Raw genomic sequence first — 18,339 nt, 5'->3', positions numbered from 1 at the left:
TGCCTCTCTAATTATAATAGCGAATCACTCAGGGGTTAACAAAACCAAAGTCTTTTCCACAGCACTTTCTACCGCTTACTCACTGGTGGTGGGATGGTTGTGTGTTTGCTTCCAAAAAAAAAAAAAAAAAAAAAAAAAAAGGGTGAGGTCTCGTTTTGAGGGAAAGCATGTGACCCTGCACTGTTTTCGATTGCTGTGTGCAAGTTATGACTAGCATACGTGTGTGTTTTTGTATGGTCTGCTTCAGGTGTGTGAATGTTTAACACCGTTCAGTGATGTTGTGTCTCACTCAACCTACTTTGGATCTGTGATGAACATGTTTAAATGTATTAATCAAAAAGCAATCATCAATGTGGAAACAAGGCTTGTTTCTTGACCAGATATACTGAATTCCTTAGTGCACAATGCTGCAAAACCAGCTGCACAAGGAGTTATTTTTGTAGCATTGCGTTTCTTTGCAAAACTATTGACCGTGACTCTGGTTTTTAGTATATCTGGTACGTTATGTGCTACTACGATTTTTAAATTTTAAAAAAATCAGCGTATTTGTCCGTATTTCTTTCATTTATTAAAACATTTCACTCTCTTTTCTATTGTAGATCCTATATAGATGTGAACCACCACGATTCACCCACAAGCAGCCCAATGGACAGCAGTTTCGACTCTGAAGACCAGCAGACTCTCTATTGGCATGAGAACTCTAAACCTGGAACGATAGTGTAGAGAATGAGAGAAACCGTTTCCTCTCACGTGCCTTGCTCTCATCCCATTTGCTTATTAAGTTCCAAAGGTAGGAATGTTGCCGGACGAGAGCCTTAAAACATGCGTGTGAAGTAGATCCTGCCAAGCGACTCGAGAATGGACAATGCATTCTCTTTGTGAACTAACCTATGGGATAGCACTTCGACTTCGAGACACAGCTGCTGTGGAAACTTTGGGTGAAGCTTTTGACGCTGTGGGCAAAATGAACTGGATACATCGCCCCAATACACACTGTGAGATGAAGGATATCGCAACATTAATATTTCATCAGGCACAAGCAAACAATATGAAGGATTGAAACCATATTTTTCTCATGTGAAAAACCCACCAAGATATTCCACAATGCTTTTTCACACTTGGATTGTTAGTCGTTGATGCTGACCTGGACAAACTTTTTACAGTGTTTTGTGTGTTTGTACTTGGAATGTGCAAGAACGGCCTTTACATTCAGTATTTTCTCAATTTTAATGCATTCACACTAACACGTATTCATCTTTTCTGGCTTTGTACTAGGACCGTTTTAATCTGGTTCCAACCAGCAGTGCAGTGCGCAACTAACATTTGTACCAGTCACAAGCAGTGTTTCTGTATTAGTGAATCATGTTTGTCAACATGTTACTTTGCATCAGCCAGTGCCAAGTATTCATTTTCTTTTCTAATCCTGTTAAAATGGATTGTAACAACTCAAATGATTGAAACATGGGTGTATAAGAGTTCAGTTGTTTTTATACCGTCACAAACAATTAACCAGGTACAATAATTCTGGCCATTTACTGCACTTTTATACTCTAATGGACTTTGCTCACTCTGAAAGATTGGAAACCATGACTGAGCTCACAGCATCTCTCTTTCTCTTCAGAAGGGAACTGTATATGTTTGTAAATACTGTAAAAACATTTGATACATTTTTTCATCTTTTAGAGAGATTTGTTTTTATCATTTGGAAAGATTTGTTTTTAAAGCATATAATATATAGTTTGGAATTCTCGAGCTGGTTCTTCGTAATTTGTCTAAAACAATTCATTGGAATTAAAAGAGAAAACCAACACGTATTGTCTTTGTATTTTGTCAGAATTGAGCATGAGTGGTTCTTTCTTATGGTTTTATAAGAAAATGCCTCCTGCTGGGATGCATTAAGTAAGTGGCAAGCTTGACTAAGCGTGACAGTAAACTACGATGAGGAATATAGATTAATGGTTAATAATACAAAAAGTCAATTGATTGCAATAATGGCTACATTTATACTTCACACAGTAGCTGAAATATTGAACTAAAATTCTCTGATACAAAAACATAACCCCTATACACATATACGCTGTTAAATCTATACACGCTATAGCTTTTGTTATGCCACTTCAGACGCTGAATTCTCATGAGAACAAGCAGCTCGTCATCATGTGTGGAGTTCAGTATAAAACCAGAAAAACAAGTTTGGAGACTCCAGCTAAGAGGACACGAGCCACTCCTCTAAAGATAAGCAATCAGTCATCTGTGTACAGAATGAGCTCACAACACATCATGTGGCTGGCTGGCTGGCTCGCTTTTTATGCTACACCTTTAATAAATATCCATAATTCATGCATTTACGCTCGCACTTGAACATATTAACAGAGTAACATTTAAAATGCATTAAATAGTGCAGAGATCTTTTGATTTGGTTCTGGGGGGGAGGGGGAGTATCGCAACCAGTATCATTTTCATGAAATTTTATATTTCAATCCAAAATTACAGGGGAAAAAGTTTTGCATATTTTTTACATGAGTAAAACAATCATTCAATTGTGCATACAGTATATGAATTATATTTAATAAAATATTAAATTAGTCATGGCTATATCAGAGTAGTTTTTATATCAGTATATCAGTATCAATCCCTTTTTTTTCCTTTCAAAATTGTGGTATTTCTTTGTCATTTACCCTACAGCTCTTGAGGTTACTGTTCTTTCCTCACGTTGCCCTCTGCTCTTGGCTCTGAGAATGAGAGAGATGCAGAAGCTTTGTTCTGATGAACTGTGGCCCAGGGCCGTCTGCCCTACGCTGCTTCTGAGGTATGCTGGGATGCTTGTGCTGCAGCTGTGCCCTTCTGTCTAACCTCCCCTTGCTCTTGTAGCCACCAGCTGTACAAAGACATCAGCCAGGTCATCCGCAGCTGACTCCAAACCCATGCAAACAATGGCCATCTATTAGTCCTTCTTGAGCACACACACACACCATCCTTCCAGTTGTCAAGTGGGCTTGGGTTATATACCCTACTTAAGCTTCACAGCATAAATGCATAATATTATTGTAATATAATCATATGCAATTATGTGGTGATTTTTCCAAACAAAACGTCAGTGCATAAACGGGCCTATACAATCCCACAATGCTCAATAAAATCACTTGATTCAAACCGTTTTGTACTTCACAACCTTTTACACAGTTACACTCTTCAGACTAACTGCAGTTGCCAAAAAGCACTTCGGTGACTTAAAGGGAGTAATTTCATGGCAGTGTAAAAGTATGCAACAATGGTCACCTTATGCACCTGAATGTCATTAAACAAGAGGTCATGTTTAACCTTTAGAGATGGGGAGGGTAGTTTCTGAGTTCCATCATAAATTCACTGTAGGTGTCTATGTAGTTGCCTGTTGAACGCTATCATGGTGCAAAAAAATAAAAATAGCGTCTGCTCAACAATTAATAGTTATACACTGACATGTCTGATATTTCTCATTAGCTATTTTGGTAGCATTGTAGAATTTAAAAAGCTTAAATTCGCATCTGTTTTTAAGTGTAAACACGTGAAAGTGAAGTTGCTGAATCAGCAGGTTCGAATCTGGAGGGACTTAGCGTGATTTACTGCAGGTAAATTTGCACAGATGTTGTGAGCTGCTCTGAAAAGCCCTGTAATCTGCTTCTTGGAATAAAAGAGAGAGACACAATGTAGATAGCATTTGGGAGTAAACTACCTTTAAAGTCATACTTCCTCATACATTTCAAAGACTCGTTTTCTGAGTTCAGTGAATTCATAATGAGAGTCAGCTGTTGGAAACGATTCTAAAGAACTGCTCAGTCACATGCGCTGCTCGGTCCGCTCGCTTCGTTTTTTCCTCCATAAAAAAGGTTTTACTCGAAGAAGTAAATACTTCTGTAAAACAAGTTTAAAGTAATGTGCACTCGGAAGATAAAACAGCAGCCTGTGACTGAATTATTTCACAACACGCTGAGATTAATTGACTACTAGTTGCTTTATCTCTGTAAACCCAATACTTTACGGAATAAATCAATCATGTCCTACTATGAATATGGCATTTTGATGTTGTCATGTTTCATTCGAGCTGCAAAGCAACATATTGACCAGCACAACTTGAGCGATATTTGAGTATATAACCACATACATAATGTTTGGTTAAAATAAAACACGACGGTACCAAAGTGTGACTTTATTAACATATTTTGCATAGATTTAGAGAGTAATAGCATGTGCTGCCATTTAGAAGCGAAGAACTTCTTTCACGTCCAGTTATTTTACTTGTCAGTTCAATACTAAAAACATATTATTCTACTTCATCATAATCATGATCATGAACACACTGGTTTGTAACAGAAAAGAAAAAAAGTACTTCCGTAATGCAAAATAAGGTTGATGGCATCACAGGAAATTCATTTTACACGAGTTATTTTACCTAATTGGTGACTAAGCCACAAAGTCTGTGTATTAAAGTAATTAACCAAAGAAAAGAGATGATCTTAGATGTTAATGCAAAAAACAAAAACCCTTTCCTATGGTAAAATTGCTATAACACAGGGCTCAAATTGCTTATTGCTTTTACCACACAGTAACATCAGCAACGCAATAAAAGACATCAATGAACAATTCACTTCAACAACAACTAACAGAAGTTAAAAGTCTTCTGCACAGTAATACAGTTCAATATCAGTACCGCAGTAGTTTACGGTTGCCATAGAATTTTAGTTATCAGTATCACACCGAAGAACATTTGAAAATCTCTGAACCCGATGACACTATATCATGTTATATTATGAATTGTCTTAATATATCTCAATAAATGTATTTTGGGAGAGAAAAACACTATCACTTTAAATATGCACATATGACACGTTTCCCCACAGGTCAGAGAAATCTTTGGAAGACGTTGTGAATTGCATCATCTTTCATTTGACCTGAGATGTAAACAAACATTATAAAACACTCTTGTCTTCAATACAATAATTTCATTCCACGATGATAGAAAAAGACTGTAAGAAATGTTTTTTTGCTTTGCTAATTAAAGATGTTGGAATAAACGGAGTAGTTTTCTGAAACTGTGCCGGATGAAAGCGGTTCCTTCATGTATGGGTGAGAAGCTCGGTAAAAGTTCACTCCTTGAGCTTGCTCTCCAGAAAGTCTTGAATTTTATTGAGGTTCTCTTCTTGTTGACCCAGTGCTTCGAGTATGATTCCCATGGGTGATTTCTTGAGTCCGGCACTCTCCATCTTATTCTCAAGTTTGTTTTTCATGTTCCGTAGGCGAAGCGATGCGTGTGCGAAGATCACTGAAACGCAAAATGACAAAGCACTTTAAACTTCCAGGTGCTTCACGTTGCCTGTTAAATTACATAATATCTGGTTTTAATAAACTGCTGCTTTGCGTTTGTTTTCCTGCAAGCCACAAAGAGTACTGTATTCCATCTAAAAGATTTCCATCTTATTTTCTGAAGAAACTTACGTAGAAGAGGCAGCTTGATTCCTAGCAAGAGCACCATAACTCCACCGAAGAGCGACATGAGTAAGTAGCTCACAACCATCACCAGAAACACAAACAGGGTAGGGTTCTCCTTCTTGAATTTTTTGATGAATGCTTTGTTCTCCCCGGCCCATACGGAGCCGATGAAGACAGAAGCGACCACTGCTGCACCCGTGAACATGCTCACAGGGTTCAAGAACCTGAAGACAGAGAATCAGGTGCTGATGCATGTTATTGAAGACAAAATCACAGTGATTATACAACATCTGTGTCTGAAACATATTTTCAATTTACATTCTTAAGCTCACTCGAATTAGTTTTACATCACGCAAGCCTTCTAGGCCTATGAGAATACAAGCCTATGCCAATAGTGACACCTAATGGTTGTAAATTGCAAACGCAAAAATATTGTTGACTAAATGAGGCATTTTCCGTGTTGGTTTTTATACAAATGAATACACTTGACAGTTAAACGGTACGTGAAAATAGACATGCGGATTATGACTGTGATTACACTATTAAAAGCAGCTAGTGCTCTTTGCTCGAGCGCAGTGTCATGTGATTACACCCTTTCAGTCTTAGCAACTGGTTATAATATTAGAGCCAAACCATAATCTCCCAGACATTAGACTGGCCTTAGTCTTACAAACACAGCTGTCCACATATCAACACAACCATGTGTGCCCAGATCAACTAGGCTAACTATCCTCTAACTATATTTAGCTAGAATTACCGCATGTTCTAAATTGTACAGGACACAAATCTCGCTTATATTCTTCATTGAAACATGAAATTCTCTTGTACAGTGCTGATAGTAAGTTACAATGATAATAATATAAGGTAGGCCTACTGAAAAATGATGTGTGAATTAGAAATGTATTTACAGTGCATTTAAAGATTTACAGCGTATTTTATTTAAACGTGTATTACTTCTCGCGATACTTGTACTGTAACGCGATGTTAGTGTTGACGTGCCAACAAGAAATTCGAAATACTATCTGAAAGTTCTGTTTACATTTAACTCGCATATTATGCGTGCATGTTCGCGTTCAGAAGAAGACAGGGGCGACTGAACTTACCCTACAATTAGGAATACAATGATTGCCAACACCAGATAGTTTGTTTGATAGTATAGCAGGTTGCTGACCACTCTGTTGTTCCATTTCGCCGGATCTCGCGGATCTGGTTTGGCGAAGCGCTCAGTGCCTGGGTAGAAATCATCCCAGCTTCTCAAAGGGGCGATCTCCACTTTAGCCATCAAATCAAACTAACCGGATCCCAGCAGCTGCTCACCGCATATGCAAGAGTCTATCACTTCCTCTCGCGATGCGCTTTGGCTTTAAGTGGGCGGCAACTTTAAATGTAGACAAGCCATTATGTGTTAATATTTAAGACTTGATGCAATCAGAGAGATAAAGCTTTTTATTATCGTACCAACTTACTCACATATTCCCTTACTAGTCAACTGCCTGATCGAATTAACCAGTAACGTACAATTCATGAACGAATCATACTTTTGAGTCAGATCTTTTAAATGCAACATTTAGACCGTTTCACAAAACCCCAGCCATTTTAAGGCGATTGAACAAATACATCGGATTTGATAAATGAGGACAAAAGCGAATTAATAGCTGACATTTTACACATACAACAATAATAAACGTATCACCGTTTTATCAGCAAATAAACGTGGTATTTCTAAATCATGCATGCTGGGTGAGCGGAAAATGTAAATAAACAAGTTTCATTGGTTGTTAAAGTCCGTTACGTAGCTATACCGGAAACTCTGTGTAGCCTAGCCACGCCCCTTCTGAGACTGTCTGTCATGGCTGCGCACAGCGTGAGTGAGGTGCTAAAATAACGTTTATTTTTTGCTGAGGCGAATACGTGTAACATTTGTATAACATATGAGATATGTTGTTCATTTTAGTAGCTCCAGTTATAACCTCACAGCGTTATCTTTGGTAACATCACGTTATGTGCTCTTTACCTGAAGAACTAGTTCCGAAGTCACCTAAAGTCATAAGATATTTACTAACCTAACGTTTATATATCTATATCTTTCTATCTATATATGTGTGTGTTCAGCATTATTTATACGACACGTGAAATATACAGACACTGACTTTATTGTCTTTAAGTTCACTGATGTGGGCTAAATTATTTCTGCGCCCCTCGTTTGTCACTCGCCTTCATCATCTCACGTGGAGTCGCAGATCATTAGTCACAATGCAACTGAAAACTAAAGAGTTTGAGTCCTTATTTACCGACGGACTGGTTGGCCTGGCTGGTAAGATCTCTTTATCTGACATCTTCAATGTCTCGTCAAAACAGTTATAGTACCGTTATCACTACTTCGATACCACTTTCAGTACCATCGAGAAGTTCGGACACACTTGCTTATAAAATAATATAAATGGAAATCAAACTTTTTTGCACTTTATTGTGTGCATTAAGTTAGGCATTTCAAATATTTTAATGAATGCCGTTTTAGTGTACCACGCTATTTGATTTGTGTTACCATAGAACATGTCCCAAAATGTGATTTTTATTTATTTATTTATTTATTTATTTATCTTTTATGATGAATAGAAATGTTTGAGAAGAACCAGTTTGAGCTGAGGATTGCAGGAGGGGCGGTTCGTGACCTTCTGTCAGGAAAACGGCCTGAAGATGTGGATTTTGCCACCACAGCCACTCCAGAGGAGATGAAGAACATGTTCCAGGCAGAAGGAGTGAGGATGATCAACAACAAAGGAGAGAAACACGGGACCATTACTGCCAGGGTAAGGTGAAGCATACAGTTTTTTTATACCGATAATCTTGAAAATTTTATTGCACCTCTAACCTTTATTTAGAAACTACTGAAGTGGGTTTAGGTGATCTGTTTTGAATTGTAACAGCTTTCTGCATAATGTCAGCATTAGGAAGGCTAACTGAAGCATGTGGATTTATACACTCTATAGCTTCATGATGAGAACTTTGAAGTGACCACTTTGCGAGTGGATGTACAGACCGACGGGCGGCATGCAGAGGTGGAGTTTACCACCGACTGGCAGAAAGATGCAGAGCGCAGAGATCTCACCATCAACTCCATGTTTCTTGGTGAAGTATTGCACCTGCATTAGCTTTGCATATCTCCCTGATTTGTTGTTGACTTTGAATCGTTAACGTTTTTGAATATTTGATTTGTCCTGTATTGTGTTTTTCACAGGGTTGGATGGAACTCTCTATGATTATTTCCAAGGATATGAGGACCTCAAGAACCGTCAAGTTAAATTTGTTGGCAGCGCCTCGCTACGGATCCAAGAGGACTACCTTCGAATTCTGAGATATTTCAGGTTATTATGCGCTGTTACTGAGTATACCCCTTTATTTTTTCACTGAGCGTTATAAAGTGGAGCCTATAGTGGTTTATCTTAATTTTTTTTCTGAATTCTCTGTAGATTTTATGGGCGGGTGACAACTGAGCCTGGGCAACATGAACCTGAGACTCTGGAGGCAATAAGGGAGAATGCCAGAGGATTGGCAGGAATCTCAGGTGAGAGGATCTGGGTGGAACTGAAGAAGATGCTGGTTGGAAACCATGCTGATCACCTGCTTGAGCTTGTCTATGAGTTGGGCCTTGCCCAGTACACAGGTGAGAAACAAAACACAGTAATACTATTCTTTGTAAGGAACTGTAGCTGAAAATCTAAACATATAATAGACAATTACCTGTCATTGTAATGTACATTTCTAGAGTTTTTAAAAAGGAAAAAATGGTGGGTTGGGGCCATTGATTTACTTACAATACATTTGTATGAATGCAACATTATTATATATATAAACGTTCAGACTTGCTGTGTATTTTTTCTCCAGGTCTTCCAGCAGATGGCAATGTTGTGGAGATGAAGCAGATCTGGCAGAAGGCTCATGACAGCTCTCCTAAACCAATGACTATCCTGGCAGCTCTGTTCCGAAGCCAGGATGATGTGGAGAAACTGGATCTGCGATTGAAACTATCCAGAGAGGAGAAAAATCTGGGTCTCTTTTTGGTCAAATACAGACGAGACCTCGTTAAGGGACAGGACGAACATGACAACATGAAACCATACACAGATTTCATCATTGATGTATGTGCATTTGCTTCTGCTCTAATGTAGTTCAAAAATGTAATTGCATCAATTGTATTTAATTGTAATTAAATCAATGTCCAACATTTTAATTACATTCATTGAATTTCATATAAAACATTTTGAAATAGAAAAATCCACTTTATTCCTATGCTAGTTAAAACTCTTGTGTCAGTGTTATTTTTGTGTGCTATTTAGAAATACTTTAATTTAGCACTTTTCCAGTTTTTTGTTAGTCTGTTTTTCTTATAAATAAGTAATTTTACTTAATTTAATTTAAGTAATTTTACTTAATTTAATCATTTAATGTTTTTTATATTTTTATTTAGCTTTAACTTATTTTAATTCAATTACATTAAAATACATTTTTAGAACTTCTGAACTTTATTTTAGTTGGCTGCAAATGTAACATTTCTTTTTTTCTATATATTTAATTCTTATATTTTTCATTTGTTTCAAATTGATTTTATGTGTCCAGAAAATGTATATTTTTATATTTTTTAATTTTTTAACAATAACAATTATTTTTTTTATATGAAGACAATTTTCATGTTTTTTCCATTGCAGTCTAGAGAGCCGGATTCCCAGAGTAAAGTACTGGAGCTGCTGAAATATCAGGGAGAAAAGAAACTCTTAGATGAGCTGAGCAGGTGGTCCATTCCGCGCTTCCCAGTGAGTGGGCATGACCTACGAAAACTGGGTTTTACCTCTGGTAAAGAGATTGGCATCATCCTTCAGGAGCTAAGGGACATGTGGAAGAAGAGCCACTATCAGATGAGTAAAGAGGAACTCCTGGCCACCCTCAGCACATCCTGATGCCAGATAAGGAAACACACTAACATCAAAAGTGCTTGTTCCTCTGCATGCATGTGCAGTAATGCATTATGAGTATGTGTCCAGAAGCTGCACCTCCAGCTCCGGTGTCAGTTCGTAGTGTAAGAAGGAACCGTCAGGTCAGTCGTATAAATCACTTTGTCCTACGTCTTTGCAGATACAATGCTATCACAGGTTTAGGTATATCTTGGGAGTTTGTATTAGCTATGGTTTATTTGGATGGTCGTAAGGGTGCAGAACATGCATTGGACCGTTTTTTTTTTTTATATAAATTGGGATTTAGTTTGACATAATATCATATTGGTTTAAACTGAATGATGAGGCGATGCAAAGTTCATTTCGATTTTTGTCCATTTGATGTGGGATTTTGCCCTTTCTGAAGAGTGGTGTAATTACAGCGAAGGGGGTAATTTATCTCTTTAGCAGAGATGACATCTTATATGAAGCTGTAGCCATGGTTTCATTATGAAGAAAATGATGTTGCTTTTGTCAACAGTTCATAGTTATTACAAGGTTATGCAACCAGGTGTTTACTTTGAAATAAAGTAACCCACATCACATCGTACGTTGTTGTTCTGTCTTGCTCAGTTCTCGTTCGGACATCCTTTACTATTGATCATTTTAATATGTTCGTGAATTATTTGAAGGGTTGGTTCACCCAAAAATAAAAATTCTGCCATTAAGACCTTTGTTCATCTTTGGAACAGAAATTAGGATATTTTGGATTTTTGAAGTCTTGGAGCTCTCATACCCTGCACAGACAGCAATGCAACTGCAATGTTCCCAGTCCCAGAAACGTAGCAAGGACATTGATAAAACAGTTGGAAATGTTTAAATCTGTAAATCGGTAAAACTATTTCTGTCATCATTAACAGGTGCATCTCAGTAAATTAGCATGCCGTGGAAAAAGTTAATTTATTTAATAATTAAGTCTTTGTTTTTTTTTTAATTGTGATGATTTTGGCTCACATTTAACAAAAAACTCTAATTAAACAAATTATTATACTCCATAAGACGGTTAAAAAACATTTTTGTTCACCTGTACTCATCCTCATACCATTTTGTAAATAAATAAATAAAAAAAAATTGGATGCACTCGTTTTTTAATATGACTCCTAAATTATCGTTGGTGCGCTTAATCGGTTTTAGCACATTTTAAACGACATATTTGTGGATGGTCCAGAAAGAGTAAATATTTATGAAGCAAAATTAACAAAGAGTGAATGTCTTTGTAAAAAGAACGTATGATCCATCTTTTCAGCTTATAGGTTTCTGAATATCACATTGTGTTCATGTGTATTTCTGAATAAAAGACCCTCCCACCTCCACCAGACCGATATATAAAGCCTGTAGTCTGCGCGAACTCTCCCACGCCAGGATGCGCAGACGCGTAAACGGGGTTGTGCGCACTGGGTCAGTTAAACTACACCTGAACTAGTTTAAAACCCTCGAGATATTAAGAAAATGTCCGTGCTTACATTTAACTTAAGCAATGCAACTTTGGAGATAGAAGCCACCGGAGATGAACCCCGGAACGAGCGTTTAGCTCAAATCGAGATCGCGCTGCTGAGCGTCATCTTTCTTTGCGCATCAACTCTGAACTTCGGTCTGCTTCTGGTTTTGTGGAAGAAGAGACAGCAAGTGTCCAGAATGCGCGTGTTTGTGACCCATCTCTGCTTGGCGGACCTGGTGGTCGCTTTTTTCCAGGTGTGTCCGCAACTGATGTGGGACATAACCGACCGCTTCGTCGGTCCCGACCTCGTATGTCGTCTGGTCAAGTATCTGCAGATCGTCGGCATGTTCGCCTCCACTTACATGATAGTTGTGATGACCGTCGACCGTTATCAGGCGATCTGCAATCCCATGGTGACTTTCCAGAGGCGACGCGCGCGCTGGAACCTGCCGGTCTGCGTCGCGTGGCTTGCGTCGTTCGTCTTCAGCGTCCCGCAGCTGTTTATTTTCTCCAGGGTTCAGATCGCCCCGGGTATCTACGACTGCTGGGCAGAGTTCGTTCAGCCGTGGGGACCTAAAGCGTACGTGACGTGGACGACGCTGGTGATATTTCTGGTGCCCGTCGTGACCGTGACCGTGTGCCAGGTGCGCATCTGCCGCGCGCTCCAGATCAACCTGTACCTGAAGACCCAGCAGCAGCAGCAGCAGGGAGGCTTTAAAGAACAACCGTACCCTCTTTCCTCCAGAACCAGCAACGTGGCGTCGGTTTCCAAGTCTCGAATCAAGACCGTGAAGATGACGGTGGTGATCGTACTCGCATACACCGTCTGCTGGGCTCCGTTCTTTACCGTTCAGCTTTGGTCTGTGTGGGATGCCGACGCTCCTACCGAGAGTAAGAGAAAGTTTTACAACTAACGCTTTTGAATCTTTAATTGTTGATAAATTGCATTAATCAAAATGTCGAAATATATGCCGTTGAGAGAGATGTACCCTGGTAAATATGATAAGGCTGATACAATTTTTACAAAAAATCTAAACTAATATTTCTGTTCAATAACCAGCCGGCATATGAGCAACCTTCAACGAAATACGGCTGTGATAATCGTTCTTGTTCCATGTTGAAACAACTGAGAATATTGACAAGCAAAATATAAACTGAAGAAAGTGATATAAAAAGTACAAGATTTTCACTTGCTGACCGATGTAGTTGGATAGTGTTTTATTATTATTAGTTTATTATCATTAATTTTTGTTTTAACCAGGGAAGTTATGAAATTGTGTCTTAATCTAAAATGCATTATACAAACCATTAAAGCATTTTAGTGAGAGTGTGTGTGTGTGTATGTATGTATGTATGTATGTATGTATGTATGTATGTATGTATGTGTATGTATGTGTATGTATATATATATATATATATATATATATATATATATATATATATATATATATATATATATATATATGTGTATATATGTATATATATATATATATATGTATATATGTATATATATATATGTATATGTATATATGTATATGTATATATGTATATGTATATATGTATATGTATATGTATATATGTATGTATATATGTATGTATGTGACATCACCTCTCTAACTCATTTCTGATTGGCTAATGGAAGATGTTCCAATTTGTTTTCCAACCCTCCCCACTCTCCCCTACATATCACCCAATGTTCAATCCATATGAACCGTTTTGAGAGTTTTATCAAGAATGTGTCCAAATGTAAATCATTTATTATTTATTTATTTCAGCTGCAACCTTCACCATCCTCATGTTGCTGGCGAGCCTGAACAGCGTGGCCAATCCATGCATCTACCTGCTTTTCACTGTGAAGTTTCCTAAACTGCTGGGAACCCTCCTGTGCATGAAACACGCACACATGAAGGAGCCTCTGCCTGAGGACGCTACGATGGTCAGCTCTCTGTATCTGAGCTTCAAAAGCCACTCGGACATACGTTGAAGATGAAACAGTATTTTTTAAAATACCAAGGAGTACAATATAAATAATGCATGTATACGGTTCAGTACTATTAAAGTGTCATGATATTGCCATCTGATACATCACTGTACCACACTGATATCACTGTACTTCTATGGAAAGAGAAAAATGATCTCATTGTGGAGTTGTCTTCATATACTGAAGCATATCATACAGCTTTGGAGGGTCATGTTTTATTTTTATACTGAATTAATGTTAAACTGTTAATGTTAAATTAACGTTTTTACCTCCTGCCTATCCCCTCACCCCAGAAAAGATGTTTGTACAATATGTCGTGTCTTGAAATATTCAGAAAAACATCTGACTGCAAGTTTGGTGGATGTTATTATAAAAATGCCTCTACATGTTCACCGTTCTGTGCGTCAATAAAGTGCTCTGGAATCGGTCGTAACATGTTTCAAAGGTATGTTCATTTAAATTGTGGCTTTGAGACTCGTGAGCTTCAGGTGAAAGATAAGACTGACAACAAAAGTGAGCCATGTGTGGAGAGAGAGAGACAAAGGCATAGCTAACGGAACAAAAGAACATGACCGTATTTTTTCAGCTGGTACGTGGTGACCCCTTTAATTAAAGCTTTAACCCACCTCCAGGGGATGACAAATCCGAAAAAAAAAAAAAAAACGTGTCAAAAAGAGAACATACAGTCCTGATTCTCGTATTACAGAGGGAAATGTGAAGCAACCACTAATGCGTGCTAAACAAATTCGTCAGAAAAATGAGAATCGGTCAAAAGTTTGGGCTCAGAAATAAGTCTCAGCATGTGCTTGACCAGAAAAACAGTTTTAAACATTTAAAATGTGCTGTTTTCTCCTTGAATATACTTTAAAATGGTAACTCTTTAAGGTGTCATTTGTTAACAGTAGTTAATGCATTAACTAGCATCCCTAACGATCAATGAACAATACATTTATACTTTTATTTAGTAATAATATTATTATTATTTAGTATTTAGTAACATCTCATTGATGCAAAGTTGAATTTTGAGTATTTTATTGTTTTCTTACATGCTGATCTGCAGCTCAAAAGACATTTAATATTATTATTTATTATCAATGCTGAAAACAGTTCTGCTGTTTGCTTTCCCCCAGGATTGTTTAATGACTAGAGAGTGCAAAAGAAAATAATTTATTCGAAATAGATTTTTTTGGAACAATATCAAGTGCACTATATTTTGCGATTAATTTTCTGAATGAAAGAACGAATGCAGGACAGCGGCCCTCCCTGAACGGGTTTGGACACCTGGTGCCTAATAGATGAACACCTGAGGTAATAGGAAAGCAGTGAAAAAAAACAAAACTGTGGGCATTTTTGTAGTGAATGTGTGACTGCTTAACACCTGAATCAATGAGGCTCCTAATCTCTAGCTGTAGGACGTTGCCAGATATCGACGAGAAGGAGTTCACATCTCGGTGCAATTCGGCCGTGTCCATCCAATTTTGACGTGATTCCCAGAAGCCGGATCTTAGACGGTCATCTGTCATGCCGGTCTGTTGAAATGTTCTCTGCAGTCGAGACACAGTCGAGCGGCTTAGAGCACAGTGCGGTGACATGCCTGCCTGCATGCTAATTTCCCTCTTCCTCGCACAGCCGCTTTCATCTTGACTTACTTTAGAGCTTAATATTGGACTGATTTGAATCAGCTTTGGCTTTGATTATATACTGTGAAGTTCTGAGAGCGAACATACTGAGTGATTGAATGTCAGCAGCGCATGGCAACACAGTGCGTGCGTTACTTGAAAGTGGATGATCTGTTGAAGTGGCGCAAAAAAAAAAAAATTTTTTTGGCATGGGGCTTTTCGGTTCTTGGCGTTTGTGCATGTAAACCAGGACACACTTCACAATCACGACTGATTTGTTTCCCCCGTGCTGCGTTTCGAATAATATCTACAGCAAATGAGCCGAGCGTAAAATGCTTTCTAGTATAGGCGGCCTAATGAGAGATATGCTCCTGACCTACATATTAATGTAAAAAAGTGTGTTTTTGACGCAGCTTGCCACTAGGTCAAGTGATTAGGAGATTAGACATGAAAAATGTTTGTATGGGGACTTGAAAAGTAGAGGTATACATCCTTTGGGTTGTAATCATTCCTGCCAACGTAACTCTTTGATGGCTTAGATGGAAACCTTAATAGATGTGGTCTCACACAGTGATTCATATTTTCACTCGGAATATGAATATACACCTTTGCCTTTTTTCAGCAGCTGTTATACAGGGAAATCACCGTGTAAAGAATGTTACTGCCTGACAAGACCTCTGAAAACATGTTTATTATACATCTTGAATAAATAGTTTAAATCTCCTGCACATAAATCTGAACATTAAACACGGCAAATTTAGTTTCATTTTGTTGATGTCAGATAAAACGTATTACACAGAGGATTTTTATCACGCCATAAATACTATCAATAGCCAGTAAAGAAATGTATCTTTCCAAAGCCAAATAGCCCAAAATCTCAAAACTGACCAGTGCAATAAAAAAAAACTACTGTATGCTATTTTAGATGCTACCACACAATATGCTACAGAAAATGATAAGACGTTCATAGGAACATGCATAGAAACTTCCAGTGAGAAACAGGTCTGTGATCTTTGAGTGTTGAAAGGAAGGAAGCACATGGCATGAAATTGCTAGCACAGAGGGATGAGATGATCACATGTATCCCTTCTGTAACATTGTGATATGAGAGACTATCCAAAATTGCACTTCGATATAATCTCATCCAAATTATCAGTTTGCAACATGAAATGACATGGTTTTTGAGCTTCAGTCAGTGTGATGATAAACACTTTATCTTGTTCAGGACAGGGATTTAAAAAGTAAATAAATCAAATCTGCTGTGTTATTTCAGTTCCACTGAGGTGCAGGTAGCTGTGTGTTTTATTAATATCTTTCATGAATTAGATTTTTTTGATTAGTTAAAGTTTAAATAAAATATTACTATATAGAATAACTGAAACACACACACACACACACACACACACACACACACGGGTATTGTTTTTGGTTCTGATCCACTTCAAATGTTGACTACTGATTATATTTAAAAACTATAACAACCCTGATCTGTATATAGTGCAAGGTTTAGATAATTTCCGATCCGTGCAAAGTACAGTTTTTTAGTATTTGTCTATACTGTTGGTTAAATTGCATTATTTTCAGGCACACTGGAACAAATAAATTTATATACAAATACATTTACATTTAATTACAACATTATTTCTTTCATATTTTAGTAACTGGTTTTGGTTTAAGCACAGAGACAAACAAACAAATGAATACATGCATGCATTAATTTAACTTTTTGGAAAAAAAAAATGTCTTCACAAGTATCATTTTTCATGCACGAGTCTTTTATATTTGGTGGTTGAGTTTGTTAGACCTTTAGACTCCAGACACCAGACTCCAGACAAAAAACATGTTAAACATTCCCAAGAGACAAGCAGTTACAAGCTACAAAATGGGGAAACGATTTATTATTTGTGTGAAAACAGCATGGGGCTGGATGTGTTTGTGTTGCACAACTGCTTCTGTAGTGTTGTATATCTCCGTGTGACTCATAGACCATGTCTGCTGGGTTTTAAGACCTGCTGTACCATGAAAACATGTGGCTGTGCTTCCAGTGGTTCTTGATGTAGCACGGCATATAGGAATGTGTTTAAAGCGTGCACTGGCCAACATAAGTTGATTCTTTGGAAATAAAAAAAAACAACAACTCAGTGTCAGGTGAGCCCATCAAACCCATCATATTCTGATACCAATCATATAACAGTAATGCTGTAAAAAGGAGAATATGAAATTGTCACATGCAAAGTTAGTAATTTAACTAATGTGGTTAAATCAGATTGAATCAGATTGATTCAACTGTAAACCATACTTTCTTTTAAAACCCAAAATTCTATTCTAATGAATATATATCCGTATGCCATATTTTATTCAGATGCCTGTTATATTTTATATTAAAGATCATCCAAAAAGAAAAGGAGCACTCCATTGCATATCAAACAACTGATAAAATTGTTCATTTTATTTAAATTAGTGTGGTCAAATAATTAATTGCATCCAAAATAAAAGTTTTTGTTTCGTTTTGTTGTTTGTTTACATGTATATATATATATATATATATATATATATATATATATATATATATATATATATAAAAAGCTTTTATTTTGGATGTGATTCTCCCAATTAATCGTTTGACAGCACTAATTTAAGTATATATTTTTCAATATTTGCATCGTGTTACTCATACTATAACTTTAATTGACGTATAATGTAAACGCTGACAAATAAATACTAAAACCAATGTTTTTTTTCAAGCTCCTGTTCACTTTGAGTTAAAGCGGGGTTTTGCGATGACAATCACTTTCTCTTTCGACGGACAGTAGGAGCAGAATCTGGCTTCTTCTCTAACGTGTCTTT

At 37.3% G+C, this 18,339-nt stretch overlaps 4 protein-coding genes across 10 annotated transcripts in view; 3 read left to right on the top strand and 1 right to left on the bottom strand.

The window, feature by feature from the left end:
- frmd4ba (FERM domain containing 4Ba) overlaps positions 1-1,808 on the top strand; it is a 39,950-nt gene extending 38,142 nt beyond the window's left edge. For 3 of the 5 annotated variants that reach the window (XM_043241974.1, XM_043241968.1, XM_043241972.1), the window contains one exon: positions 600-733. Coding sequence is in view for 1 of the 5 variants with exons in the window: in XM_043241971.1 (XP_043097906.1) it covers positions 600-723 (124 nt within the window). In the remaining 4 variants the exon portion in view is untranslated. Of the gene's footprint in view, positions 1-599 lie in introns of all 5 variants that reach the window. The other 2 variants (XM_043241970.1, XM_043241971.1) reach the window with 1 other exon arrangement.
- A 2,363-nt stretch (positions 1,809-4,171) lies between these two features.
- arl6ip5a (ADP-ribosylation factor-like 6 interacting protein 5a) lies at positions 4,172-6,826 on the bottom strand. Its single transcript, XM_043242018.1, has 3 exons — positions 6,570-6,826; positions 5,473-5,690; positions 4,172-5,299 (listed from the first exon to the last, which is right to left on the bottom strand). The coding sequence occupies exons 1-3, from the start codon at positions 6,746-6,748 to the stop codon at positions 5,124-5,126; spliced, it is 573 nt and encodes a 190-aa protein (XP_043097953.1). The 5' UTR covers positions 6,749-6,826; the 3' UTR covers positions 4,172-5,123.
- A 454-nt stretch (positions 6,827-7,280) lies between these two features.
- trnt1 (tRNA nucleotidyl transferase, CCA-adding, 1) lies at positions 7,281-11,004 on the top strand. 3 transcript variants are annotated; one of them, XM_043242001.1, is made up of 8 exons: positions 7,281-7,339; positions 7,632-7,780; positions 8,083-8,276; positions 8,457-8,595; positions 8,705-8,831; positions 8,937-9,130; positions 9,352-9,605; positions 10,173-11,004. In XM_043242001.1, the coding sequence occupies exons 2-8, from the start codon at positions 7,639-7,641 to the stop codon at positions 10,419-10,421; spliced, it is 1,299 nt and encodes a 432-aa protein (XP_043097936.1). In that variant the 5' UTR covers positions 7,281-7,339; positions 7,632-7,638; the 3' UTR covers positions 10,422-11,004. The 3 variants fall into 3 exon arrangements, with proteins under 3 accessions (XP_043097936.1, XP_043097935.1, XP_043097937.1); XM_043242002.1 differs by having other exon boundaries at positions 7,295-7,330; XM_043242000.1 differs by having other exon boundaries at positions 7,291-7,780.
- Positions 11,005-11,138: 134 nt separating this feature from the next.
- On the top strand, positions 11,139-14,306 carry avpr2b.1 (arginine vasopressin receptor 2b, tandem duplicate, 1). Its single transcript, XM_043242008.1, has 2 exons — positions 11,139-12,783; positions 13,668-14,306. Exons 1-2 carry the CDS (start codon positions 11,904-11,906, stop codon positions 13,874-13,876), a joined length of 1,089 nt encoding a protein of 362 aa, XP_043097943.1. The 5' UTR covers positions 11,139-11,903; the 3' UTR covers positions 13,877-14,306.
- Positions 14,307-18,339: the final 4,033 nt, after the last annotated feature.

Source organism: Puntigrus tetrazona, chromosome 6, assembly GCF_018831695.1.
Source record: "Puntigrus tetrazona isolate hp1 chromosome 6, ASM1883169v1, whole genome shotgun sequence".
In the NCBI taxonomy this organism is placed as follows: Eukaryota; Metazoa; Chordata; class Actinopteri; order Cypriniformes; family Cyprinidae; genus Puntigrus; species Puntigrus tetrazona.
Note: the sequence above shows the minus strand (reverse complement) of the source record. Positions and strands in the feature narration are given on the sequence as shown.